This window comes from Ochotona princeps, chromosome 6, assembly GCF_030435755.1.
Source record: "Ochotona princeps isolate mOchPri1 chromosome 6, mOchPri1.hap1, whole genome shotgun sequence".
In the NCBI taxonomy this organism is placed as follows: Eukaryota; Metazoa; Chordata; class Mammalia; order Lagomorpha; family Ochotonidae; genus Ochotona; species Ochotona princeps.
The window spans coordinates 65,857,568-65,871,783 of record NC_080837.1 but is presented as its reverse complement, the minus strand read 5'-3'; the positions used below and the strand labels follow the sequence as shown (position 1 = coordinate 65,871,783).

General features: G+C 40.9%; 1 protein-coding gene across 1 annotated transcript; it reads left to right on the top strand.

Moving 5' to 3' along the window:
• The first annotated feature begins 223 nt into the window (after positions 1–223).
• LOC101528051 (ankyrin repeat and SOCS box protein 4-like) lies at positions 224–2,460 on the top strand. Its single transcript, XM_058665410.1, has 2 exons — positions 224–415; positions 520–2,460. The coding sequence occupies exons 1-2, from the start codon at positions 224–226 to the stop codon at positions 1,729–1,731; spliced, it is 1,404 nt and encodes a 467-aa protein (XP_058521393.1). The 3' UTR covers positions 1,732–2,460.
• The last annotated feature ends 11,756 nt before the right edge of the window (positions 2,461–14,216 follow it).

Below are 14,216 nucleotides of genomic sequence, written 5' to 3'. Positions count from 1 at the left end.
ATCCACTAAATGCAGGGTTAGATTACATTGATTTACTTTCAATTTACAATTTTTATTTCTGTTGATGGTGAATATTAATGGATTCTCCTATGTAATTTATTCTGTCTTTGAGTTTCTCTTTAAGAGTCAAGATGTCAAGATGTAGTGGTGTATCAGAGGAGAAAGATATCAAAAAAGTAAATCTTAAAGGTCTCTAAAAAACTAAATACAAACTACTGACAACATGCATACACCACAATATCCTAAGAAAGGGGCCTCCGAGGCTCCGCCCTGGGCTCTCGCTGGCCCGGAATCCCAGCTGTCCTGCTTCCCCCACAGCGACAGCCTTGCAGGACCCCAACGATCTCCCACGGCCTGCGCGGACCCCATGGACACGTTAGGGTCACCTCGCCCAGCAAGCCTGCACTTCTCAAAGGTCGGTGACAGTAGGAGAGGGGCAGGGAAAAGCCCCGGGCTGACCTCAGACAGCTGGCAGCGGGAGCTGCAGGCGGGTTGCCTTCTTCGTGGTCTTCATGTTAGAGAACGAAGCTTGTTGGAGAAGCCTTTGCATGGAAAACCAGGGCTTTCAAGTGCGGCAAGACCCGGCCTTGCTCCCCAGAAACCTCACGGAACCCACATTCACGTGATGCAGACACCGGTTACTGGTTACCTAGTTACAAATTGAAGTCCTCCTGGGCCACTGGCTTGCACTTGTCTGTCTTGTTCGGCCATGTGGAGTGTCTGCTGGTGCTGCTGGACCACGATGCTACCATCAACTGTAGACCCACCGGCAAAACCCCTCTGCACGTGGCCTGTGAGATGGCCAACCTGGATTGTGTGAAGATCCTCTGTGACCGCGGCGCGAAGCTCAACTGTTACTCCTTAAGTCGCCACACGGCCTTGCATTTCTGTACAACTCCAAACTCCATTCTCTGTGCCAAGCAGTTGGTTTGGAGAGGGGCCAACGTGAACATGAAGACCAACAATCAGGATGAAGAGACGCCCTTGCACACAGCTGCCCACTTCGGCCTCTCAGATCTGGTGGCCTTCTACGTGGAGCACGGCACTGTTGTGGACAGCGTGAACGCACACATGGAGACCCCACTGGCCATTGCTGCCTACTGGTCCCTCCGCTTCAAAGAGCAGGAGTACAGCCAAGGGCACCGCCTCATCTGCCGCATGCTGCTCGACCACAAGGCCGAGGTCAATGCTCAGGATGATGACTTCAAGTCTCCCCTGCACAAGGCAGCCTGGAATTGCGACCACGTCCTCATGCACATGATGCTGGAAGCTGGTGCCGAAGCCAATCTCATGGATATCAATGGCTGCGCTGCCATCCAGTATGTGTTGAAGGTCACCTCGGTGCGCCCAGCCGCCCAACCTGAGATCTGTTACCAGCTGCTCCTGAACCACGGGGCTGCTCGCATCTGCCCGCCGCAGTTCCACAAGGTGATCCAGGCTTGCCATTCTTGTCCCAAAGCCATTGAAGTTGTCGTCAATGCCTATGAACACATCAGGTGGAACATTAAGTGGAGAACAGCCATCCCGGATGATGACTTGGAGAAATACTGGGATTTCTACCACGCTCTCTTTACCGTGTGCTGCAACTCTCCAAGGACGCTCATGCACTTGGCACAATGCGCTATTCGAAAGGCTTTGAACAACAGATGTCACAAAGCAATTCCCTTGCTGTCCCTCCCATTGTCATTGAAAAAGTACTTGCTCTTAGAGCCAGAGGGAATCATTTATTAAGCCTTAGGAGACAGCAGTTCCTAATCCTAGATGTGTGAGTGGACGTGCTAGTTAGACATAGTTTGCATAAATGAAGTAGTGCTTGGGTTGATTATAATACATCAGAGATTTTGAAACACTTTTAAACACTCTATAGTTAGTTATTCCTGGGTATATCGTAGTGAGTAGTGAGGGAGACTAAGGGGTGAAGTTAAGTATTCTTCAAATACAAGAATGCATTCAAAAAGTATTCATATAGTAGTAGTGTCTGATATGTGTAGCATTCTTATTAGCGGCATGATATGTATGAGAAGCTCTTCATGTCTAAAATGGGACCCACATTTTCGTAAAACCAATCTCATTCTCTACCTTACCACTAATAAGTTTACATTATCATTTAATTTTCAGTATAGCAGGTTTTGTGATTAACCTCTTTTCCCCAGGACCCCTTAGCTGTAGTGATTGTCACACCCCAAACCAAATTTCCTGGCTTATAGTGAAGAAAAGACATGAACGTAGTTAAAACCATGGAGATCTTTTAGTTAAAAGATTTCAGAGTGCAGAAGACTGGTCCATTTACTGGTCAAAAATGGACCTTTCAACACACGCTCCTTGAGCTGGAGACTGGAGGTATGTGGATGAGTGCCACGGGACTCCTGGCCTCTGAGGGCTGACCTTTGAGCAGGGGATCCGAACACAGAAGTAAAGAACTTTAGTGTCACAGGCTGGGCAAGAGTACAGGTGCTGGCTCATTATTAGTGCTTTGTTTTTGAGTTTCTGGCATGAAGCGTGTGTGTGTGTGTATGTGTGTGTGTGTGTGTGTGAGAGAGAGAGAGAGAGAGAGAGAGAGAGAGACTTTTGAAAGCATGAAGGTTGAGTGAGCGGTTTAAGTAGAGGAAATCTCCTGCTAGTCTAGATAGTGTTTTAGTGTGCTTTCCTTACTAGTGCTTTGCCAGACTCTTAGAAATATTGCACACTTTATGGCTGTGTGTGTGTAAATGACAAGGAAGTGCAGCAACATGGACGGAAGGAAGTATGTGAGGGAAAAGAGCTTGTTGATGACTTTGGGCCTTTAACGTAACAGAGTGATGCCACAGAGCACAAAGTTAAGGAGCCCTTTGCTAGTGATGGCAGGCTACGGAAAGCAGAAGGGAGGACTTTTTGGCGGTGGTGAAAACTGGAGTGAGTTGGAAAGATAAGTGTGTAATCAGCCTTGATAGTTTGACATTTGCAAAAAGAGAAATGTAGATAATTGACCACTGGGCCTCATGGCTTAGAAGGCCAACCTGTTTTCATTGTTTTTATTGTTCTTATTAATCACTTTATATAAGCTCATTGCTTCTTAGGTCACATTTTAGAAGTTAGAAGTAATTAGAGCAGACAAATGTCTTTGTGAGTTGTGAACTAGTGTCTTTCGTTTCTGGGGTGTTCTACTTTGGGGTGCTCGAGTGTTAATAGAGATGATGTCAAATATTGTACTAGGACACTACTAAGTCTTGCTTCTCTACAAGAATTCTCTGATGCCCGGAAAGGCATAGGAGACACCAGAGGTAGCCTGATCATCCTGCTAGAGTGTTAGTCTCACTCGTGTTTGTGTACGTGTGTGGCTGGTGGTGGTATACTATGTGGAATGCTGCATTTGCATAATTGTTTGTGTAAAATACACCCTCTCCCCACCCCCACACACACAGCCACAGTCTATTGGCATCAAGTGGTGCTACAAGACATCCTAGGGTTACCAGGAGGGCTGCAGGGCGCCCTCCATTCTCAGCTGCATTGCAAATGAACCTGGTGTTGCAGACAACGGGGAGTGGGTGTTGCTTGGCTTGCTTTGTTCAACCGTTTGTGTCCCTCTAGCAGATAATACATGGCTATGTGTCTGGAGTTATTTGTGCAACATTTTAAGTAAATGTTCCTTCCTTGAACTTTGCTTTAGAGAACTTAAATAAAGCTCTTTGATTCCTCTCAAAAAAAAATATCCTAAAAAATTCAGGGTATATTAAAGTATTAAATCTTCTATTATTTCTTCATTGATTATTTGTCGTTGTTATTATTTCCATGACACAGTTTTGTGGATGTAGGGTCTCCTGTCTTTTCCTCCCCTTTACTCCCGCCAACACCTCATGCCCTCATGCCATTTCCACCCTTTTCATCTCAGTGGTACAGTCTTTTAGTAAATAGTTATAAGTTTAATTTTCTGCCATTTAAGTGTTTCAGGGAATTGTAACTATTGGCAAAGATAGAACATCTAGCATCATATTGCCAAGGTATATTTAATCATTTCGTTGGAGTCCTCGTTTTATTCAGGAGTTGAGCTATGTACTGCCATGCTTCTTCACTTACTGATATGGTAGTCTCCACTATATATTTCATCCATGAGAATGTATCTATGCATGTATTTATTTTTTGCATATGGCTGTTTTGTATCAGAGAAAACATACGATATTTGTGCCTTTGCGATTTATTTTATTAAGCATAATGTTCTCCAGTTGGGGGACATTTTGTTGCAAATGGTAGGATTTATGGCTGTATATTATTCCATAGAGTAGAAGTTCCACAGTTTATTTTTTTTTAAGATTTATTTTTATTACAAAGTCAGATATACAGAGAGGAGGAGAGACAGAGAAGATTTTCCGTCCTATGATTCACTCCCCAAGTAACTGCAACAGCTGGTGCTGTGCCAATCTGAAGCCAGGAGCCAGGACCTTCCTCCAGGTCTCCAACATGGGTGCCGGGTCCCAAGGCTTTGGGCTGTCCTCAACTGCTTTCCCAGGCCACAAGCAGGGAGCTGGATGGGAAGTGGGGCTGCTGGAATTAGAACCAGTGCCCAGATGGGATCCTGGTGCGTCAAGGTGAGGACATTAGTCGCTAGGCCACACCGCTGGGCCCCTACAGTTTTTTTTTTTTTTGCTTAATATTTACCAAGTGATATAATAGAATTCATTTTAAGTGCTGAATATGCAGTACGCTCATAGAGCTTGTATTCTAGAGGTGGGAGATACGACATGCATATGTAGATACTTCATAATGTTTATAGAAAACATAAAACACAACAGGGATTTTAAATTTTTTTGCACAAAATAAACTTAATTTTTTTCTTGAAAACAAAACATTTTATTTCACTTGATAGAGTTATATTCAAAAAGAGGGAAGAAGAGGAAAGGACAAAAGGAATGAAGGGGAGAGAGAGAGATTGATCTTCCTTCTGCTCCTCACCTCCCAACCGAAACAGCCAGAGCTGAGCTGGTTTGAAGCCAGCAGCTGGGAGCATCTTCTGGGTCTCCCCCATGAGTGCATCGGCCCTAGGAATTGATCCAATTTCTGCTTTCCCAGGCCATAAACAAGAAGCTAGATTGGAAGTGGATCAGCCTGGATTCAAACCAACACCCCTGCCAGTGCTGCAGGGGGATGATTAACTTGCTTGCATTTCCCTGCCAGCCCCATAAACGTATCTATTTAGTCTGTTTTTTTCTCCATGAAGTTTGTGAAAAACCCTCATGAACAGAGTGACAACCATAGCAAAGAAAATCAAGGTATAGAGAAAATTGGGATGAAGACTCACTAGTTACTGGGTTGGCAAGGCATCATGAAGAAGGTTCCATTTGATGATGCAGTGAAGTCAGTAAGGGACCAGAATATGAGGCTTGAGAAGTGGAAAAGTATTCAGATAGAAGAACCCAAAATGATAACCTCCTGACATGAAATTTAACTTTTGCTGTATTGTTACTTAACCTAAGTGTGCACTAACTGCCTATAAAAACCTGAAAATATTGTTGATGGGGCTTCCATTTGTACCTAACTTAAACTCTTAAAACTGTTAACAAACAAAAAAGCCGTGAGTTTTTTTTTTTTCTTCAACTCTCACCGTTGTTTTATTTATTTGAGTAACTTGGCTGCCCCAGAAAGAAGCCTTCTGTTAAAAGTGATAATTCACACTGGTTGTTCCACAGTGTGTGGAGATAACATAATAAGAAACCTGTCCGAAACAGGCCATGACTCAGAGCAAACAGAGGAGTATCAGGAACCAAGCCACCTGAGTCATCACAAGGCAGGCACACTAGCACAAAGCTGGAGACCCTTTAACCTCTAGGCAGGATGCCTGTGGCCCACATTGTATCATCCTTTAAGGCCCTTTACCCTCTAGGCCAGACACCTGCACCCCAAGTTGTATTTTAAATCTGTCATTGTGAAAATCTCAAAATCTTTAGAAAAACAAGGGTTAAAATGCCTCATTTCTAAGAATCAGAGAAACAGTGAAGATAGTTGTATCTCTGAATTATTTAGGGTTTATTGCTATAAGTTACAGAAGATAATATGAGGACCAGTATGTATGCTATACTTAAGTCCAAAAATCAACGATAGCTGCATGCTCTGGAAATCATACTGTGAAAGCAAACACTAGGACAGACCTGAGAGTTCCAGGGGGAGAAATGTCCTGTGAATATGTGTGTGAGTCCATGGACAGATATGTTCATCAGAGACATGTAATTGTCCACCATTATGGAACAAATTTTTGTTGCCTTGTTTTACAAGTGCTAGAAAATAGAATGCAAAAGATGGCAATGTCTTAATTCTTAGAGGATATACCCAGCAATATTAGAGGCACATTCAGATACAATAGCAATTATGGCAGCAGCAAGTAACCTAGCCCCACTGTGGGAAAGCTCCATGGAGAAGTGCTACTTGATGCCACTAGGGAAGGAGAGAGGAGAGACCAGGGACCCACAGATCTTCTTAATGCTAACTATAAAGTTGTTAAAATGAAATGCATTGTATGATGGCAGAAGGGATCACTAAGCCTGTATAATATGTACATACAATAATTTGTTTCAAATGGTAGCAGTCCTGACCATCAAACGGTTACAGCAATGAAACACCCCTCTCCACCCTCAGCCAGGAACTGGGTAATCTACTAAATAAAGTAGAGTTGTACAGATAAAACTTTGAACTCTTGGAACAGCAAAGAACTTAGAGACAAGTGAAGAAAGATAATCCAGAAAGACAGGTGATGAAAGTGGCCACTGAGACGGTGAGAAGTGGCACAAGTGTGACCTGCCTCCAGAGAAAAAAACGCAACAACTCTCAGGTCATCAGGGGTTGGCAACATGTATCACTCAGATAAACGGTGGATGTTTCTTGAAATCTGCCTCTTTACACCAGGACTCTGGAAAATACATCACCAATTGATTTTTCAGTAGTAATAAGTATTATATGGGGTTAAGTGAAGGTAATCAGTAAATGAAAAGGCCACAATTAAGGTGGGAAACAAAATGTGGGAGGGCCAATAATTTCAGTGACTGGAATACTTGTCACATACTGCGAAAGTTCACGTCCGCCTTCAAGCCTAGAGCACCGTTCTCTCAGCCACAGAGGGAAACAAGTCTGGATTGTCCAGTTGCTTAAACATCCAGCATAGTAATGCTTCTGAACTCAACTCTGCCCCATACTTTTCTTTTATATAACACTATCCTAAATCTTTCAGCCTACTTTTATAAAATATATACATTTATTTGTGTTAAAATTTTGGACAAGTTTAGCTTTAGGCTACTATTCCCAGTTGGAATGTTCTATTCTTTTTTTTTTTAAGATTTGTCAATTTTTATTGGAAAGGTAGATATACAGAGAGAAGGAGATACAGAGAGAAAGATCTTCCTTACGCTGGTCCACTCCCCAATTAGCCACAACAGCTGGTCCAGAGCCAGAAGCCAGGAGCTTCTTCTGGGTCTCCCAAGTGGGTACAAGGTCCCTAGACCTTGGATCGTCCTCTACTGCCCTCTGCTGTTTCCCCAGGCCACAAGCAGGGAGCTGGACAGGAAGTGGAGCAGCTGCGACAGGAACCAGTGCCCATATGGGATCCTGGCAGATGCAAGGCAAGGATTTAGCTCCTAGGCTGCTGTGTGGGGCCTGGAATTTTCTATTTTCTTAATTTATAATGAGAATGCATGATGAGACAAAGAATTTAAACTATTTGTTCAAACATTGGAAATCCCATTGCTTTGTTGATGCAGTTCAATAGTAGCAGTGATTTTTAAACTTTAAGGTGCATGTCATCATGTGGGAGAGCTTACTAAATTGAAGATTCTGGTCAAATAGGACTAAAGCAGGTACTGTGAATTCCCCTTTCACACCAGCTTCTTGGAAACATTGGTGCTGTTATTCCATGGATCATGGCATGAATAGCAAACACTTTATTCCAGGACAGATATCACTGTACCATTCCAATTCAAGCATTGGCCAATTTATAGTTTCCTATTAGTACATGACGACAGAACTGAAGATGATGTAAAAACAATATGAGATATTATGCTGCTTTTGAAATAAGCATTATGTCATGCACTGAACAAACAGAAGGCATTTTTCTAAGCTGTTTTTCATGTGGCCAAATTGGTCTATGGAGATGTAAATAGATTATTTTTTGTATGCCATAAGCTTGTCTTAAACACTGTAATATTTTCTAATTAGCATGTAGCAAGGAACAGCCTTCTGAAACTTAAGAACCACAAAACAATAAAAGAGGTAAACCCTTTTGTTGAAAACTCCAATTCCCATGTTAACGTCTCATTCACAGCCTAATTGTAACCCAATTAAGAAAATTAAGATAAGTAGAAACAGCTGGAGCAGAAGGCACTTGGAGTGAAGTGTACCCTCTGCACTCATTATTTGATGGAGATCATTACCCAACTCTATACACAGTGCATGATATTTAATATGATTGGACTAATTTATATGTGAAAAGAATAAGAGTTTCTTATGTAAAGAAACTATTTTCTCATGTTTCAAATGCCGTTATCTGCTAAATCTAGGAAATATTGATCCTTTCAGTATCTCCTCTTAACATCTCTCTTTCCTCTTTTAAAAGAATATTTAGTAAAGAGGTAAGGTTGGAAGGAGAGAAAGCGAGAGAGAGGGAGAGAGAGAGAGATGGAGGGAGAGAGAAATGGAGAGCTCCTATCAACTAATTCATTCCTCAAATATCAGTACTGGATCTGCACCCAAGGCAGGAACCAATTCAAGAATTGGAAGGAATCCAATCCCATGAGCCTTCACTGCTGTTTCCCAAGTTTACATTAGTAGAAAGCAGAGTTCAGGCATCAGAGGTGGGAATTGAACATGGACACACTTGGATCCCACCTTTGTGGGATATGAGAAATTTCATCAGCATTATAATCATGGAGTAAATTATCCACCTTACTGCCTTTGGTCATAACATCATATTCATCTTATGAGTGTTATAATTACTGATGCATCAATGGCAACACAGTGATGCCATGTTCAATTTTATGCATGGTTGGTTGTACAGGGAAAAATAAAAACTTGACTTGAATTTTACTTTGGTACTTACATATATATGGTCATACAATTCAAAAGATCTTATGTTGAATAAAGCACACATTTTAAAAGCATGATTAAGAAAACAATTTATGCAGTTGAAAGTCATGACTTAAACCTTCACATTTGCTTCTTTTTCCCTGGGTGAATGACACACAACTGTAGTACATACTTCACAGGGCTTTTGAGAAGATCGAATGAAATAATTCTCATCAAGCAATTGGATTGTGCCTGGCCCATGGAAATACTCAGAAAATGTTACCTATCCCTTGTATGATGGCCCAACACTTAGATGATAATTCACCTAGGCCCTTAACACTACAACAGATTTACAAACTTCTGCTGTGTATATAGCAGACAACATCTTAGCAGGCACCTGTACAATTGTGTTGTGGAGTCCATGAATAAGTTAAGCTAACAAAGGAAAACAAAAACAAAAAAACACCAACTTTCACCTACATAGGTAGTATGAATATTAGCTAAGGCATTAATAAAAATGCGATTTTAATTTATGTTGGTGCACCTCCATTTAAAAGGAAACCCAGATATTAATTTTTTGCCTGACATGTTTAGGTATCTGGTTTCCATCATTGATGTGAATGAAAGTAAGCAAATGTAATAATGCAACATGATCCAAAAAAATTTAAGTGTTGAAAATTCCTTCCTGCACATATGCACACACACCTGTACACATAAATACATTTTTAGCTGAATGTGTTGAAATAAAGGGTCCTAGCTTGGGACTGGTGTTGTGTAACAGCGTTTTAAGCCACTACCTGTGATGCTGACATCCCACCTAAGCATCAGTTTGAGTCCCCGCTGCTACACTTCCAACCTAGCCCTGGAGCAACGCTGTGGAAGATGGCCACAGATTTGGGATCCTGGCACCCATGTAAGAGAAAAATGGGACACCCAGATGGAGTTCCAGTTTCTTGACTTTGGCTTGTCCTAGCTTCTGCCGCTGTGGTCATTTAGGGAGTGAACCAGTAAAAGATATCTCCTCTCCCTTTTCCTCTCCTCTCCTCTCTCCCTTTCATTTTTTTCTCTCACTCTTTCTTTTTCCTTTCCCTTTTCCTTTTAACACACTGCATTTCAAAGAAATAAATCTTTAAAAAACAGAGTGAAAGGATCCTGGGTGGAGTTTGAGCTTTGTTTCAACAGTGCTAACATGATTCTTCAGTTTTATCATTACTGCAAAACACCCCAGCAATTTCCTGGGAGGTGATGTTGCTCAATGAATGTGGACAGTGCTTTCCTGAGATCACTGACCAGTTCAGTTGACATACTTGATTTGATAATCCCAGAGAGCCTACTGAGGTTAGTAGTTTCAGGCACTGCTCTAGCTTACATTGAAACCATGGTTTATTAGGAGTATGACATTTTGACTTTGGAGGGAGTTTTCAGCCACTGAAAGAGAATGAGCTGGTAGCTACATTTTGCAATATTAGGGGAAAATGTATCCAGCATAAGTGCTCATTGGCACATATATAATTCTTTATATCACAAGATGAATATGCTAAAGATCCTTTTCTGAGACAGGCAATCTCAGATCCAGAAGAATAAAAATAATATATTCATGATTATTGCCAGATTTGAATTAACATAGCCGAAGGTAAAATTTTACCCCTTATGTTTAGGCTCCTAGACAATCTGAAACTTAATTTTGGGAGAATTTCTATTTCTGATATCCCCAGGGAATATGCATATAAATTCATAGAAATGTTGAGCTACTTAAAATTGACATGGAAGCAAATCTGCATATCTTTCATGACTAATAGAAATACAAAAAAAAAAAAAGCAATTTCTAACTAGCTAAGCCTGACAAGTTTAGATTCATACACAGCAGGCCTGATTACTTATAGTCAGTTTATTTCCGTACTAACTATAGTGCAATAAAATAGTGCAATAAAATAGATCGGTGAGTGGATGCTTTTATATATATTTTTGGAATTTATTTTACCCAAATATTTTAAGAATATAAAGAAAACTAATTCAGTATGAATAGTATCAAGAAATAAATAATGAATATTGGGGAAGAATATTTTCAAGTTGCTTTCTAAATTTTAAAGCAATTAGTTGTTTGAATGGTACCACCATCCACAAGGTAAAAAGCCAACTTAATTTTTATTGTCAATGTGTATCAAGAAAAATACAACATAAAGGTCCTGTTGGAGAATGTGTTGCTAATAATTAAGAAACTTTGACTGAGTACAGCCGTAAATGTTTCACATGCATCTCTAGCTCCAGATTTGTAAAAGAACACTAACTAGTTAACTAAGTTAATTTACTAACTAAATGTTTGTATTGAAGTACAATACTTAAAGGCATTTAAACCCTCATTTAATTATTTTATAATTTGGAAAGACCATTAATTTCAACAATGCTCTTAACTCCTGCAAGTTTTTATCTTGCTGATGAAAACTCCTGGTCTACTCAGAAAAGTATACATATATTATGAAAGACACTGAAGGAAGAACTCTGGGCCGGAGTCTGGTTTGGCAGAATCCGTACAGTTTGTAATGGCATGGCTATGGAAAAGAATAGACAAGGGGCAGGTAGAAGACTGCCAGAAAACATATTATCTGTAGGAAAATCACAACGGAAAGATTCTAGATATGCATGATATTACCTCAAGCCTCATTCCTTCAAAAACCACCTTCCTCTGAAAATTTCAAATTTTTTTTTGTTTTCAGTATATGCCTGAAAAATCCACTCTTTCAGCATAATATTTTGTTAATTCGACTAAGTTTATCGATATTTTGGGGTGTTTCCTTCTCTCACTGATAACCTCTGAAATCTATCTGGACCTTCAATTAAGAGATTCTAGTTTGCTTAAACCTCTCTTCTCCTTCACTGCACTAATTAACTGCTGATTATCCTTTCACACCGAGTGTGATCTCATTTTACGTAAGTCAGGATAGTTAAGAAAACAACACCAAAATCTCAGTGGTTATAAACATCGCTTTTTTTTCCTTGCATGTTATATATTTGACAACGATGACCGAACATTCTAATAATTTTTTTAATTTCATTTCATTTTATGACACAGTCTCATAGGCTCTGGGTTTCCCCCAACCCCTCCCTAGTCCCTCATCGCATGGTGTATACCTCCACCTTGTTGCAGTATTACAGTTCAAATCCAGTCATGATTCTTTCATTGCAAGCATGTACCATGCATAGAGTCCAGCATCTTATTGTCCAGATAAATTCAACAGCTTCTTGGGGAGACCATCTCTGGTCTGAAAGCAGAGTTGGCAGAATATCATCCCGTCCAAGGAAAAGCCACAACATGACATCAACAACAATTTACAACATTATGGAATTAATTGACATGGTATTGAATGGCCAATATGTTAGAAAATGCAAGTTCTTAACCACATCCTGTGACTACTTTATTGACATCTCAATTTTAGTTTATATACATCTGGCTTCTATACACCTTAAAATGGCCATAAGGTACTATTCAGCTGTCTCGTGTCTATTTTCATTTTTATATTTAGCAGTTTATAGTGTTGAAGCATAATTTTTACTGAGCTTGACCAATTTTAGGATAGTCCAAACTGGCTAATAACTCTAACAAGGCATATGTTAACAATTGAGGCGCAGAACAGTTTCAGGAGGGGTGTACAGAGAACTCTTCAATACCTTAGTGAGGAGTAACTAATCTTTGTGTCCTACCTAGTAAGGTATATGTGAGTCTAAGCTGACTGTTTCCTGTCTGGTTCTAAGCTTTCCTTATTGGTTTCTATCTAATCTAATTTTTTTTGGGGGGTGCCTCCGGAGCGATCCTGATGGTCATTGCAAGAGAGGGTGAGGATCCAAAGTTGGAACTAAATAAGGACCAGAGAAAACTCTCCTCCCAAGTCCCGAAGGAAGTTTACTGTTCTGTTTCTGAGGTCTGCTTAGGGCTTCCAGCTATTGTTCTGATGACATTAGCTCCTGTGGGGAAGGATCTGGGCATCTTCCATCCCACGTGGGAGACCCAAAAGGGAGTGGATGACTTCAGAGTTCTTGGCCTTCGAAGGCACTCCAATTCCCCGTGGTCTCCTTGGCAGTTGGGATATAGCCCTTGGTGCCCATACTTATAGTCCTTGGTGAGGATCCAGGAGTCTCCAGGGTTCAGATACAAGCCTGCTCCTGTCTGCCTGCTCCACTCCTGCTCTGTGCATATGACCTGTTAAGAGGTTGTCAGGATCACTCTTGATTCCCCTTCTATGTCTTTATAGTTTTGCTAATGTCTAATGCTGATTTGAGTCTGTTATCTATAAGTTACCTGTTATATTCTTGATAGGTTATACTTAACAACTTCCTCACACATTCTAAGGAGGTGGAAGATTTCTCTGCTCTTCCGCCTCATTACTGAGTGACGTAGTCTGTTGAAAGTATATTAGGTTTTTACAATTCTTTGATGTAGATCATAAGCAGTCTGACTCCCATTGATTGTTGATTCATTGGTTATATCACAATATCTTATTGCATGTGATACAGGCTGTTTGAGGTTGAAATAATATAATTTACAGGTACTACTTTTTGGAGTGACATAATTTCGTCTTAAATTAAGGCAAACATGTGGTATCTAAAGATTTATTTATTTTATTACAAAGTCAGATATACAGAGAGGAGGAGAGACAGAGAGGAAGATCTTCCATCCAATGATTCACTCCCCAAATGAGCCGCAACGGGCCAGTGCGCACCGATCTGATGCCGGGAACCAGGAACCTCTTCCAGGTCTCCCACACGGGTGCAGGGTCCCAATGCATTGGGCCGTCCTTGACTGCTTTTCCAGGCCACAAGCAGGGAGCTGGATGGGAAGTGGAGCTGCCGGGATTAGAACCGGCGCCCATATGGGATCCCGGGGCATTCAAGGCGAGGACTTTAGCCTCTAGGCCACGCTGCCGGGCCCAACATGTGGTATCTAACCTTTTGGGATTGGCTCATTTGCCTTAGCATAATGGTTTCTAGTTTGACCACAAAGAACTACATTTCGTTTATTTCAATAGCTGAGTAGTAGTCAATGGAGTAGATGAACCATAGCTTTCTTATCCAGTCTTCTGTTGATGGAATTTCGGTTGCTTCCAAGTTTTTGCAATTATTGATTGTGCTGCTATGAACATAGGGGTACATGTTGGTTTCTCATGTAACAGGTGTTTTGGATATATTCCTAGAAGTGCTATTGC

Excerpts from the sequence above, each read along its gene's own strand:
- LOC101528051 (XM_058665410.1), top strand. The coding sequence starts at position 224 with ATGCATACACCACAATATCCTAAGAAAGGGGCCTCCGAGGCTCCGCCC. Across the intron at positions 416-519 it reads CAAGCCTGCACTTCTCAAAG|AGAACGAAGCTTGTTGGAGA; the intron begins GTCGGTGACAGT and ends TCTTCATGTTAG.